Source organism: Rhea pennata, chromosome 1 (genome assembly GCF_028389875.1).
Source record: "Rhea pennata isolate bPtePen1 chromosome 1, bPtePen1.pri, whole genome shotgun sequence".
Lineage (NCBI taxonomy): Eukaryota > Metazoa > Chordata > Aves > Rheiformes > Rheidae > Rhea > Rhea pennata.
Window position 1 is genome coordinate 68,349,430 of NC_084663.1, and position 26,101 is coordinate 68,375,530.

The 26,101-nt window shown below is 38.4% G+C and overlaps 1 protein-coding gene across 2 annotated transcripts in view; it reads left to right on the forward strand.

Annotated features, from left to right (window-relative positions):
- Window positions 1-26,101, forward strand: part of CACNA1C (calcium voltage-gated channel subunit alpha1 C) — a 495,695-nt gene that overhangs the window by 324,726 nt on the left and 144,868 nt on the right. Inside the window, exons 2-4 of one of the 2 annotated variants that reach the window (XM_062590591.1) lie at window positions 17,953-18,056; window positions 18,430-18,533; window positions 24,775-24,947. In XM_062590591.1, the coding sequence (XP_062446575.1) occupies window positions 17,982-18,056; window positions 18,430-18,533; window positions 24,775-24,947 (352 nt within the window). In that variant the 5' untranslated portion in view covers window positions 17,953-17,981. The remainder of the gene's footprint in view (window positions 1-17,952; window positions 18,057-18,429; window positions 18,534-24,774; window positions 24,948-26,101) is intronic. The other variant, XM_062590597.1, reaches the window with a different exon arrangement.

A 26,101-nucleotide genomic window follows, 5' to 3' on the forward strand; every position in this document is an offset into this window, starting at 1 on the left:
ATGTTGTAAAATATTACTGATACTGTCTAGATGTACCGCATGCAGTCATGTGCACCACACAAGGACTTAAAAATGCTTATTCAGAGCCTTAGTGTTTGTTGTGATAACATTCAAAGGACTACCTGTGGATATAAGGAGCTTTCTTTGCTCTCTCCTTAAATCTGAAAATAAGAACCTGACCTAAACCTTAGCAGAAAAACAGATAAGGCTCTGGGCTGAATTACTCGGCTTGAAATATTTAGCCAGTGGAACAGTTCCCTGGGTTTGAACTCTTTTATAAATGCTTTTCAATTAGGCCTTCCTATTTCCTGAAAAATAGCTTCTGAGAGGTACCTAGATCTCTGAGTTTCTCTCAGTGGGAATGGAGGGAACTTAACAGATTTCAGTATGATGCCCTAAAAAATAAACCAGTATTTTCATAAAACCTAAGTATATCTTTTGCCACACTTTGCAAGGTTGAACCTGGATGTTCATAAGTTAGAAAGCTATATGGCCTTCCACAAGGTCCTAATCCTGGACTCCTAATCCACTTAGATAGCTTTTCAGATTTTACCTTCAGGTTCCTGCTTCCTACTTCATGCTTTCCATCATACCACCTTCAGCTTTTCACCTCTTAAATGAAGTTTGTTTCCTCTATCATGGAGTGTTATTTCCCAGCCTGTGATCCACATGATCACAAAAAGATAACCAGGGACAGGAAAGCAAAAAATTTTTGTTCTCTAGAAGGACTTGATGTTGAGAAGATCAGTAAACTTCCCAGGTCTTCCCTCACTCAACAGAGAAGATTTGTGAATTAATTCACTTCTTTTGAAACATGAAAGAATTATGCTGGGAAAAAGAGTTTGACACCACTACAGTGGCAAGTAAGACTTGGAATGAGCCAAATTTCTTATGTAAAGTAACTATGTTGGACAGGATGAAAATCAGTGGAGAACAACCTTGTTGACTCTTTGCTGAAGGACTGATCTTTGCTGAAGGGAGCATTAAGTGTCTATAGGAGCATATCTCCTAAACTGCCTCAGTCTTAAAAAGTTTACTTTATCCTCCTAAACTGTCAGGTGGCTTTATCTCAAATGCAGGCAGATCATAGGATCATTGGAGTTGACTGGCACCTCTACTGATCATAATATTTCCTGTGCATTGTAGCAAGATAGAGTTTATTATTCTCAAGCCTCTTAATGCATGAGGGACTAGCATTAGCAGATTCCTTCCTGCAGACACCTGGGCAGATTTCTGAAGACCCCGCAGTCTTGGGAACTTTCAGCAGCAGATACAGACAAATGTTATAAACTGAATCATTTTGCATTTTGTAATTGATCTCTATTGCAGTCCGTAATTTCTTATTGTCTTTTTGACTAATGAGGAAGATTAATCCCTGTGCCGTTTGTAACATCCTGTTTAAGTATTTGTAGGCATTTAGTGTCTCCCTTTAATCTTTATCTAATCTGAGCAGATCCATTTCTTTTAACCTTCCCTAATGGGGCTTCTTTTTAATTATTTTTAATCAGTTTGTTGTTGTCCTTTAGGGGAAGTTCCACTTCTGAGTTAAATACAATTTGTACAGTGCCTTGTCTTTAGAACGGACTTTCATCTTCATGTGAATTCTGCTCTCTGCAGCTGAAGCCCTGTAACACTGCATACAAAAGTGCCCACAGAAGCCTCTCTTCTAAGGGCCCAATTTCTCCACCCTCCTATATAAATATAAATAAATGCAAACAAAGCAGAGTACAAGGGCAAACTGCAATCAAATGTTGTTGCATTGAGTAACAGAGTACCTCAATGTTGAGTAACTGAGTAACAGAGAACCTGGCCCTGGGATACTCTGCATACAATTAGGCCATTGCAGCTTGAATTATAGAGTTAGGTAATTCTACTTGATCTACTTGATGATTATTAATAATGAACAGCCTTAAGCCTGCCATAGTTATAGTAGTATTAGCTTTGTCCTATGTCATTTGGACAATGCTTCAGCATACTTGGATGAGTCTCTCAAAATAACATGGTAATGCAGTGCTTCTAGGGACAGCTTACCTCAAGGCTCTGACTGTAAATTAAGGAGTTTGTTATTATTACTGATGGACTAAAGCCAGCTCTGGATCAGATCCAGGGCATGGACTTGTCTCTGGAAGAGATGCCTGACCTGGCACACAAAAGGTTAACTCCCTCAAATTTAACTAAACGATCTTTGGTAGCTTTGCCCAGTCTCTAGGAGAGAAAACATTTTAGTAATATAAGACAGTGCCCTAGAGCCACAACCAAGACAACGTAATGAGGTTGAATCAGTGAAACCATTCAGAAGCAGCACATCCTCAAAGACAGCATACAAGATGCAGTGGGTTAGACAGGCTGACCTGAAAGATTTCTTCCAATCTCTGAGTCTGCAAAATCGTACTTCCAAGATTCACAAACTAAACTTGAAACTGGAGCTCACAGTCAGCCTTACAATTCCCAACGTGAAATCAAATTGAAGAACAAATAGGAAAACAGATATAATTTACTTTGCTAACAGCCTTGACATATCTTGTGAGCTTTTCTCATCCCTCCACAGCCTATAGCAGCCAATGAGGAAGATGTTGTGAGGAATACAATGATATTGCCACAAAGTAGAAGACATTAAACACAGAGCTGCAACCCCCAATTTTGCCTGCTGTGTTTTTCTTCCTAACCTGTTATTCTTGCAGCACTTGGGCTTGAATTAGTAAGGCTTTCCACACAAGAGAATTATCTGATTCTAAGAATGTATCTGTCTATATGTTTTCATGGTGTTTATTTCTTCCCAACCCCCCTCCTCTCAAAAAAATGCTGAGCTTTTATTGTTGTGGGCCAGAGGTTTTTTAATCATCTTTTTGGCAGAGTTTGGCATGGATGTGAAAAAATAACAAAGAATAAGCACGCAAGTATGAGCAGACTATGTCTGTGATTGCAGACGGTGTATCATCTCCATCTGCTGTAACAGTGGTGGGTAAGGGGAGAGGGCCCACAGTTCTGAGAACTGAAGTGCTGCAGCATTATTGTGTTGGAAATGCAGTGGCCACACTTAATTTGCATAAATGCTGACTTGAATCTTATATTTTTTCCATGAACCGCACATGAAACTGTCGCAGTTGCCTCTACTGCTGCCTTAAAAGCGAGCAACAAGCAATGACTTGCTGTTTGCCAGCTGCCACAAAAAATCTGCCGCTGAACATTTGTGGCTTTTAATGCAAAATGGGCACATATTGTGTGACATAAAGGCTTCATGAGCCCTTCAGACCTCAACTTTGGGCCTCTCAGCCTTCCTCCTCTATATGAAAAGAAGCTCTCCATTTAAAATGAGCTCCTTCATGAGATGTTTATGGGGTGGTGTTAGTGGAGACCCTCTGCCCAGTGCTCCTGCGTGGGAAGGACCTCTTTAATAGCCCTGTCTTTCTGTTACCCTTTCGCTGTTCTCTTTTCTTTTGTTCTTCCTTAGGCTCTTTCCTAATTGCTACTGTCTAATCACCACAGAGACCTTTCTTGTCTTTAATCTTTTATCCCAGAGCTATGAAATTAAGAGCTGCACTACTGGGACACTTTCAAGTGACTTAGGATTTGAGTGTCTCTATTTTTGGGTTCATTTCTTTGGCCCTACTACTTTGGTCATATTTTTGAATGATCACTGGTGATCATTGCCTTCTGAAACAATCATGTTCAGAATTTTTAAGTTTGGATCCAGATCCAGTATTCAGATACACAAATAGTGGACTTTGGCTCATGATCTAGTCCCTGAGAAAGAAAAAGACTTAGAAATACATACGAAGTCAGAACAGAAGTGGTAGCTCTAGAACCAACTATTTATAAGCCTCATATTTGAATTTAATTTTGTTTCAACATCACATTCTCAAGACACAAGACCATACAGCTCATTCTTTATCAGTTTTACTGTGAATTGTAAATGTTCCCTGTCTGCACAGAGAATTGGTCCACTGAGATTGGCTTCTGCATTTCTTCATCAGTTTCAGTGGGATTTCCATCTGAGCAGGACTTGCAGGTCCTCTCATGGCTGGTCATACCTTTGTAAGCTTATAGTTTAGCTGCTCCTATGTTCTTCCCTAGAAATGTCTTCTTCTCTCTTAGGCTTCTCACTCCAGTTCTCTGAATTGCATGCAAATCAGAGACCTAAAAATGACTGTGGGCACATTTTCCTAAAGATACCAAGTAACCAGAACTAGCAAATCAAGGATTCAGGACTCAGTCAGAGGAATAGTTGACACAGAACATCCACACTATGGATGTTCAAAGCATATTTACAAGAATTCAGTTCTGGATGTGATGCTGATGTTGTGTGCTTACTATTGCTGATAACTCATGAAAAAAGAAGGGTCAGCTTTGTATGCTGTTGCACTACATTCAGGCATTTTGACAGTAGTTTTTTTCAGTGAACCACTTGTCTTTGTACAGTATCTGTGAGTGTAGTGTGCCTATGACATGAAGGTATATCATCTGTGCTATGAGGTCTAAATACGATGCAATTTATTGGTGAGTTTTGGGTGTGATTTCATAGCTGAAAGCTAGATTCATCATCTAAAATGTAGAATAGATTTCTAGGAATATCATAGATTGGGGAACTGTCTACAAAGGAAAATGGGATATACAGATCAAGGGTAAAATAAAAGAGTTGACAGTCATGCCTCTACTTAAGAAAGAAGGTAATGATTATCTACAGCTTACAGTACTGAATTTCATTCTCTTTATTTTTAAAGATTTAATTGACTATGTAAATCAATGAACAGCAAGTACTTGTGTATCCTTTGCATGCAGCAATCAGTGCTGTTCTGATGTATTCATGGTAGAATTTGCTATCGGTCTGCACTGAGAAAAGTAGAGGCAGTTATAAAGCAGCAATACAGTAAAACAGGCAGAAAATCCTTTCTAGATAGTCAGCCATGCAAACATAAATGTGAAATAAACAGAGACAGGAAGGTAAAGCCCAGAATTCTAAGATGAGATGAAATCTTTACATTTGGAAATCCACCGTCTTGGGCGATATTTTCATGCTTGAAATCAGTGCTTTATTCTTTTGAGGTGAATTTCCAAAGCTTTTAAAAGATAAAAAGATTTTTAAATAGCGAAGCAGCAATAAAAGATGGAAGTGCTGTAGTAGCTATAATGAAAGAACTATCAGCCCTGTAGCTGAACAGCCTTTGGGCTTTTGAATGACTTTTTCAAAGATCAACCTTTCTTTTTAAAGAGGAAAGAAATAGAGAGAAAGAGAGTTATGTAGGAACAAGGCAACTCACATTAAGCTCTGTGACTTTTGCCTCTGGAGGCCTGAATTCAAATCCTGATTAAGTCACACAAGTCAAAGTAATTTTTGGAGGTCACTATAGGGCATTTCTGAAACTTGTAAATTCACCCCAACAAGCGAACTCCCTTGCTTACTTGGCTGCATGAGAGAATGGAGAGTATTAATGGGTGCTGTTATCCATATAGGGACCTGGCTGTGCAGACTGTTCAAGAGAATGAATCTCCTCTAAGTAGATATACTGTGCAGCAACCAAAAAGAGTAGTGCAGTAATAAGGCAAAGATAATGTAATTACTGATACTAGCTTTTGAGAAGTGAAGAAGTAGGAAAAATGGTCTGTGAGGCAACTGTATCAACAAGCAGAATGACCAAGGGCAGAGGCTTGGCATGCTACACTCCAGGCCATATGTTCATAGAAAGTCCTGGAGACCTTCTGCTCAGTCTCAGCCTTACATCTTTAGGAGTTTTCCCTGGGTCAGTGTACTACCTTTTCTCCTCCAGCTAGTCTGTATATCGTAGTCAGCCCAGTGCAGCAATAGGGTGACCAAAGACACCATTAAAAAAAATCTTTTAAGGGAATAGTTTAGGGGGAATTATATGTATTGTCAATGTGCAATGGTTCCAGAACTCTCTAGAATATGAGTAACTTGGCAATAAATGAATATCAAGATTTCACTTGTGTTAAACAAGCAAAAAAAGAGAAAAGTTAAATCCAAAATGCATCCATGCAAATATATGGCTGACATATTCTTACATCAAGAGATTTTTTGCATTTGTAAATTGGAAGTTTGCATAGGTGTTTTTGAAAGTTGAGTACCAAAGAATTAGTTTTAAGTTGCTATCACTGCTAGAACATACTATATCTTATATTTTTTGCATTGTGGAGTACTGTAAATTAAGCAGAAATGTTTCAGGGGCAGATGGAACCTATGACTATGGAACCTAAGGAACGTATGAGTAGGGGAGCTGATGTCCCCTTCCATCCTGCTGGGACACTGGTTCTCTGGTGAGGATGGAGCATATGCTATGAATCCTAGACATGGCAGTGACAGAGATGCTAGGCTGTACTGTGTCTTGTGGCTTTTGGCTGCCTCATCCACAAGGCACTGGTTCCACAGGACTACAACAGTTTTGAGTCGAAAGAGGAAAATACTTTGAAATCAGAAGGTCCTTTCATTCAACCTCCTCATTTGTTCCAGAAGCACTGCAATCAGCTCATAGTTTGACTCATTTTAAATATGTTTCGTTCATCTCTCTCATTCACAGAACCACTGTTGCCCTAAAGGATCTGAGAGTGTTCTGTAGACTGAAGGATGTTTTGATCTTTCACTGATGTAGGTTCAGTTCACTACCTTCAATAAGGTTAGTCTAGAATTAACACTCAGGCAAAGATGATTTTGTTATGCAAGGCAGGAACCCAGAATTGCAGAGGCCTCAATTTTCCATGCTGTGCTATAGGTTTAATGGGGAATAATTCATCCAGTAGAAACTTAAGGGTGAGAACTGAAATGAACTATCAAGGACACTAAGGCTGACAGCCCAAACTATTGTAAAAAAGTCCTTCTCAGGTTTACATTTCTGAAACTGAATTAATTCTGGCCTATTTTGTTTCTGCCATCTCAGGGCATCTGAACTAACAGAACAGTGACCACACTTGACTTACTTCTAAATATTGCTCCTTGGTAAACTGAATTGAAATACATCTAGAAATATATTTTTTTCTCCTTTACCCATTAAACCTGCAGAAAGAAGGTGAGCTAGTGAAGTTGGAGCCCAGAAATTAGCTGCCTTTGATGTAAGGAATTCTAGCTATGTAACTAATATTTTTGGTGGGAGTTCAGAATCTCTGTATTGCCAAACATCCTGCAGAGGTATACAGACCCCTCTGGTTTTCACAGAAGAAATTTAATACAAAAGTCCCACAGAAAAGTCCAGAGAGTACAGGTGGAAGGAGAGGAAGATATAAATGGTTCCTTCCTGAATATTTTTTTTCTGTCCCTTAATATAGTTGATTAGGATTTCCCAGTGGTACTTTTCACTCACAAAAGTGAAGATGCTGAGGTTATGTCAGCAAAACATACTTTTCAGATGGCTGATTTGCCATTGAAATCCATATCCTTTTGGAGCTTTACTGGTGCTAATAACTTTGTGAAAACAAAACCCATTAACACTGCCATGTTTTCTTAGTCAACAGAGAGCCTAACTTTTTATTCCTCTATTTTAAAAAGAAAAAAGTAGTAAGTCAGCTGCTGGTAGCCTTTGCCATCAATGGAAGTTGTATAACAAGCTTGGATGATGTCCATTTAAAATCACAAGTTTAATTAAGACAAGGAGTAAACACACCCAAGTCAGTATTCCCTCTCTCTCTCCTACAAGCATAAACTAACAAGCCTTAAAAATACAGAATCAGTGAGCATATTCAATGTAAATAGATTTCAGGGGGAAAACAGTCCAAGTCAGTTATTGTGTGCTACAGACACTTTGACCTGCTGGTATTTGAATGAAAATTTTAATTCTTTTCCTGATCTCAGATCTAAGATCCTAAAATGACATGCACAAAGACCTTGAAATTCAGTTAGTAGTTCAGTCTTTTAAAGAAAATCTGACTGAATAAAAAATGTGCACCCAAACAAAAACTAGATGAAATGTGAATATAAAAACTGACCAAAAATGAAATAACATTGTGAGCTTACAATATCAGTAATTTGGGGCTGGATGGCTGAAAATTGGTGGTTTTAATGTGTCTTAAATGTTATGAGGCTTTATCCAGCTGAGAAAATGAACATACTCTTGAGAAGGTACGGCCAATATTTAATGATTCATGAAAATACAACTTGGTGCTATTGTAAAAAAATAGGCTTGGCAAATTCTACTGGTAGCAATTTACTTCCTGCATAGTATATGTAACAAAAACAAATACAGTTTGTTTCATGTTTTTTATGTGTTCCTCATCAGAGGGAGTTTATACAACAGCAAATGTCATTCTACTGTGATTATGTAATTTCAGAGAAGCTCAAACATGTTTTACATGTTCTCAGTTTATCTGCAGTCAAGCAGCTGACACTGCTTGTATGTCTCCAGTCTAGCCTTGTACTTGCACAGGTTGCAGCAGCCTGTTAGAGCCTTTCTGCAAGACTTCTGCCTTTACATGGTCTCTCTGAGAAGTGGGAGCCTGTCAAAGTATACTTTTTGCAGGAGTGTATGCTCTTTTGACTCTGAGATTGAGCCCATCAGGTTCAGTGCTTTCACTTCTCCGTAGTGATGTGTGGGACGCTTGGTCAGCTCTGAACAGCGACTTCACCCTTCTGTGAAGGAAATCAGGCAGCCTAGCCGTGAATTACACCTAGACCAAAAGGATTTTAAAATAAAACAGGAATTATGGTTCACCTGGATCAGAGCAGGCAGCAAGCATTGGGTAAGGACACCTTGAGCAGATTCAGCGTAGTCTTTGTTAGCAGGGATTAAGAAGCAGTCTTGGCAGGCTGCATCTTCTCAGATCTGTCTGCCCCCTTCCCCTTCTTTTTTCTGGACTTACCGTCCCTTGCTGCAGTTTCTTTGGCTCTTTCCCAAGGGCTCTCTATTGCAAATTAATCTCTTCCCTTGAGTTTTTGTTGTCCTCATCAAGGCAGTCCTTTCACAGCCAAAGTCTCCCATAGCCTGCTATAGGGAGTTCTGTGCAAATTGCCAGTATTTCCGGGTCAGGATGGAATTTTAATTTGCTCTTTTCATCACTACACAACACACAGAACAATTGGGAAATCGAGGTACACACAAGAATCTTGGAATGCTACCTGTTGTTCTTGCTACTGTCCACATATGGTGGCTCTTGCCTACGTTATTTCCTTTGATCCTACCATATATCAGAATAACCTGGCTGAAGCATTCCCTGTCCTGGTTCCTGATCCTTGTGCACTTATCTGCATCCAGCTCTGTCTTGTCTTTGTGTTGAAGACACTAGAAAAGTGAGTCCAGCTTCTTTTAATTTGTATAATTTGTATAATTTTTATTATTTTTATTATTTTTATTTATTTTTATTTGTATATTTTGCTTATTATAGGATTTGGGTTTTTTATTTCTCCACTCCCCTTCTGTACCCTTTTGCTGTGAGTCAGCTCTGAGACCATTGATTCCTGCTTCTTATCACCTGTCTTACAGATTCAGGAAGGCTAAAAGAGTATTTCAGGTTGACAAGAAGAATGATAATTCTTCTCATGATGCACTAGAATGTCTAGACTGAAATGCTCAAAGCCTTTTGTTATGAACCAGATGATTTTGTCATCTCTTAGTCACTATGTACACAAAACTTCTCATTTTATACTCCTCTTCTTCACAGCACATTTCAGAAAATGAGCTCCTTATCATATATTTTTCCCAGTCCTGCACCCCACCCCATTCAAGCAAAGTGCTTAAACGTGTAAGTTCATTTCTACTGGTAACAATATTACTGACCATTGACTTCAATGCAATTACTCAAATAAGTTATGCACATACATGAATATTGGATTAAAAACCAACCGAGCAAGGACAGCTGATTAGATTTTAAATATTGAGGGATTTGAAAGGTAGACTCTTCATCTCTAGGACAAAGATGCAGTAAGTCTAAATCCAGTGTTAGGGGCATATGATGGGAAATAGCAAATACGATCCTTTCTTGCTTCCTGTGTGAACAGTAAAGTCAGATGGATGTATGCTGTTTAAAGACTTACTTGAGATGTGTTTGGAGACCAGCCGTAGAATTCTGAAGCAAAAATGTGCGTTTTTCATGTCTTTATAGACATGATATGCAGCAGCCTCACGCTATTTAGGCTCCAAACACACCTGCAGATTCAGGATCTGTGGGATTTCAGTGCTAAAGAAGCAATCCCCTGCTTTGTCTCACAGAATAAAATTCTTCAGATCCTAACATATACAGAAATTCAATTTTAGTACTGTGTCCCTTTTTACTCCCTCATAAAACTCTTCCTGGGGCTTCTTTTAGGATTTATAGTTTTGCAAAAAAGCTAGAAATTGTGAACAATACTGAGCAATTTCTCTGTAAAAATTTCTGTGTAAAAAAGAAATTGCTCTATGATTCTATGATTCTATGAAAAAGCAATATTAAGAGTAGTGTGGTTTCCAATATATTTATTGCAAGTTTTATATGAAAAAAAGAATATAACATAAGCAGTACTGTTAGAGGTCAGAGAAAATTAGTATGCAGACTTTGTCACCAGAGCTAAATAGCAATGACAATTTTTTGCAAATTCAGGATGACAATTTTTTGCAAATTCAGGGGCTGATTTATTTATATCACAGTCTGTATAGTCACAGTTCAGTTAACTAAGAGCTGTAAAAAAGCATGACCACTACAGAGCCTTAGACTTCTAAGGACAAAAAAACTTGTTGATAGAAAGGAAAGAGTCAAGCCTTCATGTCATGAGTCCTCTGTCTGTACTGACTGCTGGCGAGAGCTTTTAAGGCAAAGATTGCAAGTGTTTCAGAACCAAGGTGTTCCTAAACCAGAATCAGCTGTAGAATTGAGAGATTAGCCAGAAGAGAGTAATCTATTGAACAAATTATTTTTTGTATGCAGAGCAACCTCAAAAACACTCCATCACCAATTACAGTTCTTAGTTGAATATTCTTAGGAACTGCCAACTTTATCCCTATTTACATTTAGGATGAGTATTTTGTTCTTCAGCAATTTCTGCTGATCTACTACATCTAGCATAAATAAAGGTAGCAAAATTAATCTCTGGGTTTATTTTGTTTCTTCACTGTATAGATTTATCCAGCTACTTCCTGGCAAATTCATTCTGCCTTATTTGCTTCTTATGGGTTGCATCAGTTTTATGAGACCATATTATTTCCTTGACAGGATGAGTGCAACACATTTAGGCAGGCAGTTGGACTGAGAGCTCAACAACAAAGCAAAGTTTTGAATCATGAAGCATTATTACAATATAATGGAAGCAGAAGAGATAACAGAAGAGCAGAAATAGTTGAAAATCTTAAACCTGTTCCTCTCTGGGGCACATAGCCCTTGCCTAATAGAATCATAGAATCACAGAATCAGTAAGGTTGAAAGGGACCTCCGGAGATCATCTAGTCCAACCTCCCTGCTCAGCAGGGTCACCTAGAGCATGTTAGACAGGATTGCGTCCAGGCGGGCCTTGAAGATCTCCAGAGAAGGAGACTCCAATACGTAGGTTTTATTATCTGTAGTTTAGACTTTTTTTCTTGAATATGGCCAGCATAGTTTAGGTGTAGCAGTGAAAGGTGAAGTGCCAACCTCTGTTGTTTACTCTGATCCTTTTTGTGCCTGAGTTCTGATAAAAATGTTTTAGGAAAAACTCCTCCACTCCTCCTGTCCCCCACCAGTGCAAAACAATGCCTTATCCTCTACAAAAGACAGTTTCTAGTGCTGCTCGAGCCGTTTAAAGTAAGTGCTCATGAGAATGTGTTTGAATAAAATGCATTCACCCAAATATTCGTTGTAAGAGGAGGTGTGGAAAAGGAAAATTCTTTATTTTAACCCAAACTTCTTTGTTATTGATAAATGATAAATATTTAAGTCTAATGTTATTTTTTTCATAAGTCTTTCTCCGTCCCCTGAGCCATGCTTATCAGTATGATGCACTTTGATCTAAACTGACCAAATCACTTACAAATCCTTGAAGTGCTTCAGTACTTTTAATGAAAAAAATGATTTTCAAAATGAAAGCTTCGAGCAGGAAGCTGTGTTCAGGGAGAGTTAAGTGTTTTGTGTGCCTCCTCTTCCTTCTCCTCTCTCTCTCTCCATGTATTCTCCAGTTTTATTTCCCTATATGACTATAAGCAAGATTCAGTTTCACCTAGAGATCTTGTTATTGGCATTTACCATTGGATTTGCCTAGGTCACTTCTTGAGGTGGTGAATTCCACAGATTGGTTGTAGGCTGCATAAAATAGCATTTCTACACACAAGTTTCAAATTTACTGCCCTTTAATTTTATTGAGTAGTCTGTGCTTCTTGATTAATGTTATTCTGTGAAAGGTTGTATGCTTCATTATGGAGTACTTGAAGCACTTGATTTGTGTTTAAAAAAGTCTATCATAACATTCTTTAGTCATTAAAAATCAATTAGCAATTTATTCAAGAAATAGAAAGCCAGCCCTGGTGTCCTAGCTAACTTGCTTTCCGTTAACCTGCAGTCGTCCAGTATTTCACACTGAGCAAGACAAACTACTTTTTTTCTTTCCTTCAACTGTACTTAGCGTGAGCGGCTTGCTGCTTTCTAGTGGTAACTGTCCTTCTGTAATGGATGAAACTTTTCTTGTAGCTTGAGTTTGTCAATTGTTTTTGAAAGATATTTGGCACAACGTGTAAGGATGAGGGTGTGTGAATTGTGAAGTCAGGAGAGTATAGTGAGTTGCATCAATCCTCCCCATTAACTGAAAGATAGATCTCTACTATGTGCCTGGTGTTGATGAACTATTATGTTAATAGATAACATACATCTAACATTATCTTTGAACTATGGTGCTGGTGTAATGAATGAGATGTTTGCAAAATGTGCCAGACTAACACCTCTGAAAAAGAAAAAATCACTGAACAGATAAAGTAGAGTAACAGCTGTGTCTCATGTGCCCCCACTTATCTCTCTTCACCTACTTCTGCAAATTCACAAGGCACAAGTGTCTTAGCTCCCTCTTTTTACTCCTTGGCACTACTGAAACTGTAGGTTATAACTGTGATTAGCAGACTACAGAATTAAAAATGCTGATGTCACTGCTGGGAGACAGTCTGTATCATCGAGATAAAAGCCTTCAGATGAAGGTTGAAATGCTATAGTCATGATAGCAATTGAGAACAATGTTTGGTAAAAGGAAGAGTTCTTCCATAGTACACAACATCCAGCAGACCTTCTCAGATATGCTGGAATACTTTCTTTTCATCTTGATGCTGAGTGGGTTCTACAGTTCCCAGGAAGCAAAATTATCAGTGTAAAGTATCAGAATTCAATTCCCATGTGTAATTCTGTAATTCTGTGTGTAATTATATTTGTACAATAATGATGTTTACTTGGCTGAGAGAGGAAAGACTGACTCCAACTTTTTAATAACAAGAGATATGTGTTGTAGCCAATGCAATGGGATACTTGAGTTTTCCCAGAAAGATATTTTTTGTAAAAGAACACCAACATAGAATCTATTGCCATGTGGCAGTTAAGAGCTTTGACAAAATAATAACTTGTGCATATCCATCCCATTATGTCTCTCAGTACCTTACTACTGTTCATTATGTAGGAGAGTATTAGTGCTTCTTACAAGTGTTTATTGACAGGACCCAAGGCAAAAGGATGACACAGATCTAGAAAAGCTTAAAGAGAATGCCAGATGTGTTTCTTTAATCACAGTGTTTCCAAGCATAACTACTAGAGCTCTGATTATGTAGTCCAGTTTGAAAGTTACCAAATCTTTTTAGTTCTAATTGAGCACCTTGTTTAGAAAACAGAAGACAGCCTTTCCTGCCAGAAAATGCAGATCTCCATGCTCTTATCCAAGGACTAACTAGAGAGTAGCTTGACTCTTTAATACTGAGAACTAGCACATAGTGTGATGGTGGACCCCACTGTTGCCACAAAACTGACAATTAGCTGAAACAAAATTGATGTTAGAGGAGTGCTATAGTTGCTCTTCAAAGAAAATGACCCTCCTGTTCCTTTCACTGCAAGTGATTGGAAAACCCTCAGCATGACCTAGCATTTGCACAGTGCAGGAACTTGGTTCTAGTCCCAGTCCCATCAACCCGAGTCCAGTGCAAGGTTAGAGCATTACTGAATGAAAGACTTACCTGGATTTTGCAGGTCACTGCTCACCTTTTGATCACTAAGGAGTGTTTTAAGCAGATTTCTTCCCTAAGAGGTACAATAGCTCTGACTCCTCAGCCTCATTCAATTCCAGTAATCCTGAGGCTGGTCTGAGGTCTCTCAGAGATCATCTCTAAGTGATGATAGATATATCAATATTCAGAAACGTACGAAACTTCTGATCACTGAGAGTAAGGAGATGTTAGTGTGGAGATGTGAGCTGAAAAGGTCAAGCAGTTTGAGTTAGAGAACATAAATGACCATTTGTAGATTCCCACCAATGCTGTGCTTATAGCTGATCTAGTAATTGTCTCATAACATACTTTAACTGACACCAGGTTGCAGTCACCTTGCCCACTCTAGTGGGAGTACTCTCGCTCATACCTACAATGTTTAATAATCTTTGGAACTGCAAATTTAGAAGATCCACCTTTCCTGATGAGCTTCCTATGGTTAATAATAAGCACACAGGGAGAAATAAGGGGAGAAAAAGTGCACTCTGCAACCAGATGGATGAGCTCTGTGTCAGGAGTTGTACTGTCTGTACTAGAGAGGTAATTTGTAACAGAACCCTTTTCTTGGTAAATACTTGGTAAATTTCACAGTAAATACTACAAAAAATATTCTGCCAATGTCATCTTCTGCACTCAGTGGTGTGTAGATGGTAAATCTCATTCTGATCCTGTTGTGATGCTGTGAGTTTCTCCACTTCAATATCATAATTAGGAAAATTCAACTGTACCACCTAAATTATGTTTACGTAACTTAAGAGGTAGAAGTTTGTTGTAGAAGCCTCCAGCTGCAGTCAGCAAGATATGTGTATGCATACACATGTGATGAATAGCTACATATTTGAAGAATGCTGATAAATTTCCAGGAAGGAATTTGAATCAGAGATGCAAGGTTTCTGTTGATAGCAGTATGGAAACATTGTTCAGTTGGGCACAGTCTATTATGGACTTACAAGATGCTTTCATTTTAGAGGAAGCATTTCCAGATATTTGGTAGGACACAATCTTAGCCAAGAACTTAGTGTTTCTTAAATGTTAATACTTTGCTGTTACTGTTCAGAATAAGTGTATTTTCTTTTTCCCCTCCACCTTCTGCCAAGCAGCCTAGGTATCTGTCTTGTGTTTCTCCTGGAGACGTTTTTCAAGCAAATAGTAAGCTAACAGAGTACTGTCTCTTTATCAAAGGGAGTATTCTACATATTTAACCAATTACTTAATAGTATATCAACATGTAACATACCTACCTATCACCTGTGGCTCAGTCTCACAAAGTATGGAATACTGTCACCTCCTTCTAAAGAAAATGAGATGTGAGAGCACCCAACATACAGAGAAGTTCTGTGTGATGGGTTCCAGGAAGAGAGATGCTAAATAATGAGCTTTCTGCAAAATATTGATGGTTTCTCTACTCTTGAGAAGCTTGTATTGTTCCAATCTCTCAGCTTCTCTGTTACTTATATGATAGGGCAGTGAAGGGGAGAAGCACCAGTGCTCTGCTTTGTTAGGAGGCAGGTCTATTTTTTAGGATAATTTGCACTGATGGAAGTTGACCCAGTCTTTATGCAATTTACAGGCACTGGGAATAGCTGGAGTACACTATACTCTGTTATGTACCTTACCTGGCCAGAGCAGAAGTTTCTTGCTATTCTACCATGAGGTTTCTTCATGGTAGAATAGTATGAAGGGTCAAGCATCTGAATTATGTACCAGAAACTCTGGCATAGCGTACAAAGATTCACTTGCACAGCCCTGAAAAGCTTTACTTATTCACTTTCTCATCTGATTGAAAAAAAATGTTGCTAGATAAGTACCATGTAGCTGAGGGTTTCTTATCACCATCAGTCCTAATTAAAGGGAAGTCAGGTCATCACTCTGCCTGTGCTGGTAATTTCTTATGGCAGTTTTTCAAAAAGTGATTTATAGTCATTGTGTGGAGCACTTTATATAGGTAGTGACATTCTTTATATAAGAAAGGAGATGTTAAGTCTTGTTTCCTGACCTAATTCCAGCTCGAGTAGTTACACTTTGCCTGCCCAATTTCTCCTCTGTGACTTGAGATAAATATGCTATTCTATCATTATATTGTGTTCTCTTTAAATCATTGTCATGTTTCACAGCAGAGGTACCAGTCTTTAACCAGTCAGTTACCTTTTTTTTTTTAAAGCTGTGTGAGTTGAAATGTAGTTGCAAACATAATGAACAATTAGTATCATTTACAAATTAACTAGGTGATTCCAAAAAGGTATGCAAAGGAAACTGAATGATATACCTGGGAAAAGTTTTCTGGGTTTCTGAAGAGAGGTTTTCACTCTCTTCCAAACACAAAATTTATTAATCCTCTGAGGAAAGATTTGATGAACTATTTTCACTGGGGCATATTTTGAGCTTATTCTTTAATGAGCCTTCTTCGGTTAAGTTGCAGCTGAAGGAGCCCTGAGATAGAGTTCTGGATCACCCCATTGACTGTGGACCATTGCCAAACAAGGACTTCAGTGACTGTACTGAAAATGGATGATGTTCTATCCACAAGAACTGATTATATTAGTGTTACTCTCCTGCCTTGTCCTACTGAAGGTCTCAAATTCCTTTCCTGAGTTGTTATAAATCTTAAGTCAGATCTGCTCCCCTGAAGTATGTCTCAGTGCCCATGTATGGAAGAATATTTCTTCTGTGATCACAACAAATGCTTAGGTTGCAAAGGAGAGAGCATAGAAGACAATTTTCAAAAGCATTGAAACCAAAGGAACCTAAGCTGCTTTATGCCTTTAGGTACTTTTAAATTGGAAATTTACATTCATAAATCATTTTAGTGCTCCTGAAAATGTTAACCACTGCCTGTTTCTTTAATAATACTATGTCTGTTCAGGATATAAATGTTTATGAAATGTAAAGAAAAAGGGGGCTGTGGTATTTATGAAACCATCATGTGAAGGAGATTTTTGAACTTCAAAGGACACCTCAAGATAAAATGGTGTTTGTATGTACAAGAGCTTTTGGAATGCATAAAATATCATATTATGCACTAGAGCTGCTCTATGCCTGTAAGTTCTGGTGCTAAAATGATAGTCTGCCTGCTTTATTTGCAGATTCATGTAGTAGTGTTAAAGTCAGGCCTGTGCTCAAGACAATCAATTTAAAGTCTGAAATTCTCTGAGTATTCAGTTGTGTAGGGATTGTGTTTTGGTGTGGAGGAGAGATTCCTCTCTAGAGAGAAAGGAAGTTTGTGGGAAAGCTTGAGAAAACACTTGACCTGGTCAGAACATGACAGGCCTTGATAAGACTTTCCTCTAAGGGATACAGCTACTGCTCTGATTGTGGTTAACTAAAAATTACCACAGCATTGCTAGGAAAATATCAGTATTTGCCCACAAATGCCACCACATGCTTCTCTTTGAGGTATGTGAACCTGTGTTACAGATGGAAAATAAATGTGACCTGATAGCACATTGTAATAATGCTTAGCAAGCACTAACAATATTTACACTGGCAGCAAACAGTCATATATACATGCAGGAGATTAAAACAGAAGTTTAGAAGTCACTGGATGGACCCTTGTGGTCCTGTGAATAAACTCCAGAAAGTGATAGCCTGCAGCTTTGAGTATTCAAAAAAATGCCAGTATGGCACATTGGTGTATCTCAGCCTACATTAATCTTTGCCTGTAAGGAAACAGGTAGAGAACCATCCAATTAAATGAGAGGACACATCAGAAAGAACATACAAAAACGCTTGCTGTGATTATGTGAAAACCAGCCACAGGCTCTGTTTACAAACCTTTCCATCTGTTCCTTTGCCTAATCATTTCTGCTTTCCCTCTCTGTCTTCTAACTTTCCTTCGTCTTTCCAGATGCAGGACGCTATGGGCTATGAGTTACCATGGGTGTATTTTGTCAGTCTGGTCATCTTTGGATCCTTTTTCGTTCTAAATCTGGTTCTTGGTGTGTTGAGCGGGTAAGCCGACAGTTTTGGTGTCCTTTTTCCAATGCTACAGGGCAAGACTCCATAATAAGGGTTCTTCCCTGTCACCAGGATTCTTTCTGAGGGATTAAAAATGCAAATCTAAGGTTTTCACATCAACTCTGAAATATTTTTACAAAATGTTCAGACTTTGCAAATAAAAATATAGGTAACAGAAAAAGTTATCTTCCAGCAAAGAAATTCAACTTGAGTGCATCCAAAATTGCTAATGCCAACATTTCCTAAATTTCCATTAAAAAAAGACTATTGAAAGCCTTACTGCTGGTGACTTGGGATCTCTTTGGCTGGAGCCTTGCAGTGCTCAGAAACTGAGCTTGTCTCACTAATTATCATTCCACTCTTCCAGGTCAATGATGCCATAGGAAGGGACTGGCCCTGGATCTATTTTGTTACACTAATCATCATAGGGTCATTTTTTGTACTTAACTTGGTTCTCGGTGTACTTAGCGGGTAAGCAGTACCAGGAAAATGTTTTATTATTGTTTATTTTAAAAATTTTGTATTTCTATTCCTACTCTCTGGTTACCAAAACAAAGGGCAATGGTGGGGTTATCTCAGGAACCTTTAAAGAAGGCCTGGGTTATTGTTGTGCAAATGGCAAAATAGGGCATTCCAAGTGGCTTGGAAGGAGTCTTTTGAGTAAATCAAAAAAGAGCAAAAGACAGGACAACTCTTTGCCTTTAAACATATTCCTCTACCCAAAATCTCTACCTGTGCTCTGTGGGAAGAACACAACACTATATATATCCCCTGTAAAACTGACTGTAAGTGAAGCATACCTTTCACCATAGAAAAGAATTACTGTAAAATCTCTAGCAGAGTCAAGAGTACTGAAGGAAGAAGGAGACAGCTAAGGCAAATCTCTTCACATTTGTGGAATGAGATTCCTGCCAGATTTTGTCTTCTCACATGAGAAGTTTTCACATTGCTTAATATCTCTAAAGCACAGTCTGATGGGAGACTGTTTTCTCTAGAGAGAGTCTTGGACGTGTTTCTTCTTCAGTAAGCACATCTGTGTTGTGCAGATTACAAACTTGGGCATGATGCAGGGAGAAAAGATCATTTCCCTCTGACCTAAGGATGAACAAAGAAGCAGGAGAATTGCTTCTAGTGTTTAAATGTCCCTAAGACATCTAGCCATCTAGCTGTATTTCAGCTCTGCAGTGTAACCCTCAGTGCAAGGCATCACTTTGGTAGCTTTGGTTAAAAACAATTGATACTGTTCCCAGTAATTAAAAACTTTAATGTCCTTGGGGAGCAAGATGATTGAAAAAATCAAGCCAACCAGCATTCCTTGCAAGGTTTTTTGGTTTTTTTTTTTTGTTTTTGTTTTTGTTTTTTTTTTTTAAGTTTACCTAGAATTAGGGTTCTGATTCCGTATTTGAGCATGACTGGATGCTTAAAGCCATTCTATGTAGATGCATTAATATGGTATGAGGACTTCTATGCATCCTTTTTTATTTTTTATTCCTAACATCCTGCCACCTGTAATGAGCTCCAAATTAATTTGGTCAGAGCCTTTATGTGTTGCCAGGCTGGGGAGTCCTGAAGTCTCCTGTCTATATCCTCAGTACTTAGGCCAACAAAACAGGAAGGGCAGTATTAAGAATAGAGAAGATCCTTCACTGACCATCATGCAAAGTGACAGGTAGTTGTGGATTTACAGGAGGTTTACTGTTGTCTTTGCTACTCTGCTGAAGGAGACATGCAGCTAAGACAGCTGCTGCAAAGAGAGTAAATGGAGAGGGAATAAGTCGCCAGAATGAAGTGTCAGGCAATAGTCTGTGTTGGATTTCTGGAGAGTGATACTTGAGATACAATTTTAAAACATAAGCTCCTCCCTATTTCACATGGATACTCTAATCAGCAAGTGAGGACATCAGCAGTAGTGAAGGATGATGACCAGTGAGAAGTGGGTAAGCAATTTGTCATGTCAGAGATGCAATCAAGGACCATGTAAGACCGATTAAAGATTACATAGCATCTGATTGGATAAACTGTGCCCATGAGCCCAGCCTTGAGGAGTACCCACTGTTGAAGCAGGGCTGATTCACTTTACCAGCTCTTGGATTTGTGTCTGTACCTAACTGAAAATTGAATTTCCTCTGTCTTTCATTTTTCAACTCAAGAAGGTGTTTTGGGACCTACATCCCCCACCTTTTGAGATACTGCAGCTAGACTTCACCACAGCTAGTGGTGAGAGATGGAAATAGTCTGTAGGGAGAATTGAAATCAAACATGAAGTTCACCTTGTTTAAGCTGTGAGTCACTCTTCCTGGCTGCGTTCACAGTATTATGACAGCTGCACTGTTTCTGCAAATTTTTTCCCAACTGGAGAAAAGTAAAAAGAAACTTCAGCATCTGCATCCATGAAAAAACACAGAAGTGATGGGAGAAATGTTCCAAATTTTCTTTGGGCTAAATAAGCAGTTCTTAAACAATTAACTTTATAAAACAGTTCTAAATTTTGCAGAGTCACAAAGTGTCTTTGCTTTGCAGATTCAGCTTTTTTTTATAGACTTACTGTTGCTGTAAGTTTCTTCTATTTGGATGACCCACTGATTTGTTCTCTGCAGATCCAAAGCAGTATTCCTGGTCATCTTCATAGCTCCATTCTGGGCATCTCTGACATCTCCTCATGTATTTTTTTCAGGAACGTCACCAAACATGTTTTGTAGGTAGATATTTCATCAATAATAGATAAGCTCAGTTTTTTAATCACTTCTGAATACGTAAGTGTAATTAATTGTACTCACTAAGATGCTTTGATCACACCTAGACTTTTTGCATCTGCAAAACTGACTGCTGAGTTCTTTTCTGCCTAAAGATCACACCTGCAATTTGTTTTCCCTTAAGTATTTCACTCATTCATGGTCGTTTTGGTGAATTTAATAGTCACATGCTAAGCTAAATAGTATGAAAGAATATTAATGTGTAGAGCTATAATTCTCTTTGTATCTTGACTAAGCACAATGTAAAATTCAAGGATTCCAAAGGAAATATCCAGCTGGTGGACCACACAGTAGACCTCATTAAGAACAGGCAAAAGGATAAGACATCACTGTTGTGAGTAAAGCCATTGTTAGAGGTCTGCAGAGATCAGAGATGTTTGTATCTGCGGTATCTGTTTCAGTGAAATAGTAAGGAGATTAATGGCAGTGTTATTCACATATCTTTCCTAGCAGTGATCCAAATCCCAGGACATAGGCCAAGCAAGCAGTTGCCTAGGGCAGATGGAGGGCAAGAGAACAGCCATCTCTTTTGCTCTGAGAGGACGCTGGAAAACCCATTTGGCTGCTTCTGCTGTTCTTTCTGCCAAGGAAGAGGTTAGAGTGAATGGAAGGCTAGCTATGATTGCAGCTCCTCCTGGGAACTGCCAGAGCAGTATTTCTGACCCTTCTGGAGTCTTACCCAATCTCTATTCCCTCTTCCAACCCATCCCATTCCTTACTGTAGCTGTCAGGATGGATGAGGTTTGAAGCCCTGCATTGTGCTTTTTAGCAGTAAGCAAGATCTCTGAACTTTTAGAATTCTGTTTTGCTCACCTCCCATCACTTCTCAAAATGAGAATAATAATAGAGCAATTAGGTATAGCCAGGAATTTTCTATATTCTGTCATCAGGATGGGCAAGAGAAGTTTTCTTTTGGATCTACACAGGATACAGAACTGTGTTGTTATATTCATGATCTTGACCCACCCTAACCTCACTAAGAAAACCTCTGTCTGGAATACTCTGCTTTTTGGTATTGTTCCCATTGGCAGATGTATCTTAGAGTTTTCTGGGAGAAGAGAGGGAAAGTGAAGCAAACTGAATTGGGTGAGAACAACCCAATTCACAATTTCTTAAGCTGATGTTTTCCAGCCTGCTGGAAAGAGACAAATTACTTGGTAGCTCTGCAAGCCTCTGTCTTCCTTTCCCTGACATGATAGTACAATCATTTTTGAGAAGGCCACCTCAGACTCAAGATGGCATTTCCATCAGAAAGTTTATTTGATCCTTGGCCTCCCTGCTGAAACTGCAATAATGAGCATTTATTGCCAACTGTGAAGGTGGCAGAAGTAATATGCACACCTGCCTGCAATAGGAACTGGACTGAGGTCACCAACTCATTTCACACAGGATAGTAAATGAACATTCATTGGTAGCAGATTTTGGTTGTTAACTACAGTTGCTTGAATACAGGCTGGCGTTCCACATGGGAAGTATTTTGAATTGCATTAGTGATTTCCTGAGCCACCTGTTTTCTATGTTTTAATGTTAGTAGAGCATAGAAATGAAGATCGTTTAAATAAGTTGTTTTCTTTAGAGAGTCATCTGACAGGCGGAATACCATACACTGTAGAAGGGAAGAGATATGCAAATAGGTAGCATTTAGACCAGGCGATTGTAGTATTTTCAGCTGTGCCATTACAAAATTAGGTAACAAATTCAGTCTTATACAGACAGTCAGTGTAAAGACATGATGCAAAAATCTCACCATCTTTATTTTTGTCAGCTCTCCCGCCCCATCCAATCTCCTTTGAGAGAGGCAGTAAGTGGGGCTTGAAAAGACCCAAGTAGGTATGCAGCTTTAATGAATCTAATGTAGATGATCCACTTTAGTACACAGTAGAAATTTCACTTTCTGTGGGCTGGGCCACGGTGTACTGTTTTTCACATTTTGGTGTCTCATATTGCCCCTTCAGATAATACCCATAAAAATATAAATAGTCCTCACTTGAGGTTGTGGGCCCTGTCCTTTTGAAAATTAGACCTGTTTGTTATAGGTTCTAAAAAACTAAAACTGAAATATTGGGATTTAATTTATCAGATAGGATTAATAATATATAGCCACATTCAGTGATATTTTTTGGAGAGTTAATTCATTAATTTGAGTAAGGCATTATGAGAGACCCAGAGGAAAGATGTTGTTGAAGCAGAAAATATAAATTAGATCTTTCAAAAAAATTTCTTTTATTTCAGTCTTTATGATTTTTGTTGGCTTTTTTAATATATATATTTAAACAACAAATGGCTTTCAGTGAGAAAAAATTTGATTTCGTTCTTGCCACTTTTGCAGAAGCTGTTTATGTCTTGTGGCCAAGTTTGGTCTCAGGGCTGACTGTGATCATTCTTCAGGTTTGAGAAGCCAGTGATTCAATTCTTCATTTCCACTTTAGTTATCACAATTTTATGGGACAGGCTTGAAAACTTAGGCATGTGATAGAGGTGAGGATTACACAGGCATGCTTTGTCACATATTGTGGCTTGAAATGAAAACCTATTCCTACTTTCATTCTTCTGCAATGCTAATGTCAAGCACTGCTCATAATATAGAAAGCATAATCCAAAGAGTATGAAGTCAATGGAAGTCTTTCAGTGGATCTTGGACCAAACAACTTCACCCTCCTTATTAGAAATTCATCTCCATGTTGGTTACTTGAAGACGCTTGTGCGACATACATTAATGTTTTGGGGTAGGATTTTTATAGTTTTAGTGTTACTGTTACCAAAGTACTGGTGGATTTTCTACTACTTTTTGCAGCAGCAAGCATAAGGCAAAGATTAGGGAGGTTCTGGAAACACCATTCATTACTGACAGTCATCAGCTAGGATAAACGATGTTACATAGAAGAGAATGAGTTTACCTCTCATTTCTAGACACAGTGGGCCTTGTGTAGCAGTCGGCTTCAGCAGATATAGGACTTAATGCTTTGGTGCTCTTGGTCCAGAACTATTCACAATCATTAAGCACACTTCTTAAAATACAAACATTAAAACCTAGTTAAAACCACAGAAGGGTCTCTAAATGGAGGCAGCTCAACATTTCTAGAAAATGTAATCCAGTATATGAGTTTCTGACAGAGGAAGATACAGCCTACAGCCAAAAAAGAAGACAAATTAGACACTGTGCATCATAACTAAGCAACATGAAATTCTTATTCTTACACTTTCTATTTAAGCCCATATTCCCCATAGTGGGCTTTCATCAAGCCACCAACCAATTCACTTTCTGGCAAAATCTAGTATTGCTCGTATTTGTCTCCCCAGTTTGAGAATTGAAAAATATGTTTCATATTGAGATAAAAGGCCTGAATACTGAAAATCTGCAGTAAAATACTGAAGTATGACTTTTGAAATATATTGTCCAGGACTGTGGGTGGAAGTATCCATAATGAATGTGTATTGAATTGTGGGTACCATTAATTACACTTAGCCCAATCTATTTGTGATTACACCTGTAATCATAAGGTCAGATTGATAACTGGCTGCAAATTAGAGCCATCGTCTCACTCTCCAGATGTCAGATTATTGTCAAACAGTTCATCATTGAATTAAATTAATCATTATTCATACAGATATTTGCAGATAACAGTTGGAGATAATCAAGTTGTAAAGAATATTAGGAAGTGAATGGTATTTTGCATAAATGTTATATATGTTTTGTTTGAATTATCAGTCAAATGTTGAGAATGATAGGATTAAAAACGGTACTTATCTTTAAGCACTAGTAAAAATGTGGACACTCCAGCTGTTTTACCTGTGTACCTAGCAAGAATACTCCATACGTGTGTGACTGAAAGAATAGAGAAAGTTGGTGATGATACACAGGAAGTGGACTCTTTCTGGTGGAAATCCATCTAACTCATTGTTTTTCAATCTCTTCCTCTCTTTCCGTCCGTATCCTGTCCCTCCCTCCCTCTTGCTAGGGAGTTTTCCAAAGAAAGAGAGAAGGCTAAGGCTCGTGGTGATTTCCAGAAACTGCGGGAAAAACAACAGCTAGAGGAGGACTTGAAGGGATACTTAGACTGGATAACACAAGCAGAAGATATTGATCCGGAAAATGAAGATGAAGGCATGGATGAGGAGAAACCTCGAAACAGTAAGCAATTTTCTTCTGTCTCTCTTTCTTACTATGCTTTTAGCAAGGGAGCTCATGCCCATGTGATCTAATGCCAAGACTGCTTATTAGACAGAAAAAGTTCTTCCTGGGACTCTCACTATCCTTATGCATGAGTCCCGTGGAGTGCCTTTAGGAAACTGTGGGAAGGTGAAATACATACAAAATATTGAATTTGTTCTGCAGATCCTCAGCTTCTTGTCTGTAATACTGATGTTAGATGCTGATACTAAATAGAAAGAAAAAATCAATACTTGCTGTTAGAAGTCTGCTACTGGAATAAGTTTTAAAATATACATCTGTATCCTATTCATTTATTTAATTGCAGTTCAGTGTTGCAGACTGTTGACACATGGTTAATTACTTTGAAAGTAAAGGTTTCTAGGCAAAGCAATACTACAGCATGGGAGAAAGGCCAAATCAACTCTGTTGTACATTAAGTGGGCCATCTGTAACTCCACTGAAATCAGTGGAATTACATTTGCTTTTGCCAGACTGAAATTAAACTCTCAGAGATTTCTTGTAAGGGAATTATCTCTTATTCTTCTTTTCTGGAGTTGAGAAGATGCTTTTACAAAGTGAAAATTTACCAACTATCTCTACTAATCAGAAATGCTGAAGGAGGAAAGGTTTAAAGAAAGCAGCAATTCCTTACATGTCATTACCTTCTTCCTCTACCTCTCTTTTACCAGCCCAGGCTGTGTATCACTTCAGAAACACCTAGCAATTATCATTGCAGGTCACAAGTCTGGAAATGTCAGAGTTCAGACAGTTACACCATTAATAGCCAGTGGCACTACTCTTAGTTTTCATTACTGAAATATGCATCGTCCTGGTTTGATTCTGAAAGAGAAGACATGAAGCATTTCCCTAGAGAGCACCTTTCCAACCAAATAAGCAAAATCCGTGTGATGATCTCATTAGAACCATATATTCCATTCAATAGGAAGACTGGACACTGGAAAGTTGTGTCAGGAGAGTAAAGTAAGATTTGTATCAGATGCTTGTGATCCTTGGAGGAGGAGTAAGCACTACTCCCTCTAGCTGCCCAAACACTTAAGTTCTTGTTTTAGAAAAAAGAAATGCAGCATCTTTAATATCAAGTCATACTATCTTAGGTATCTGGATTTAAGGAA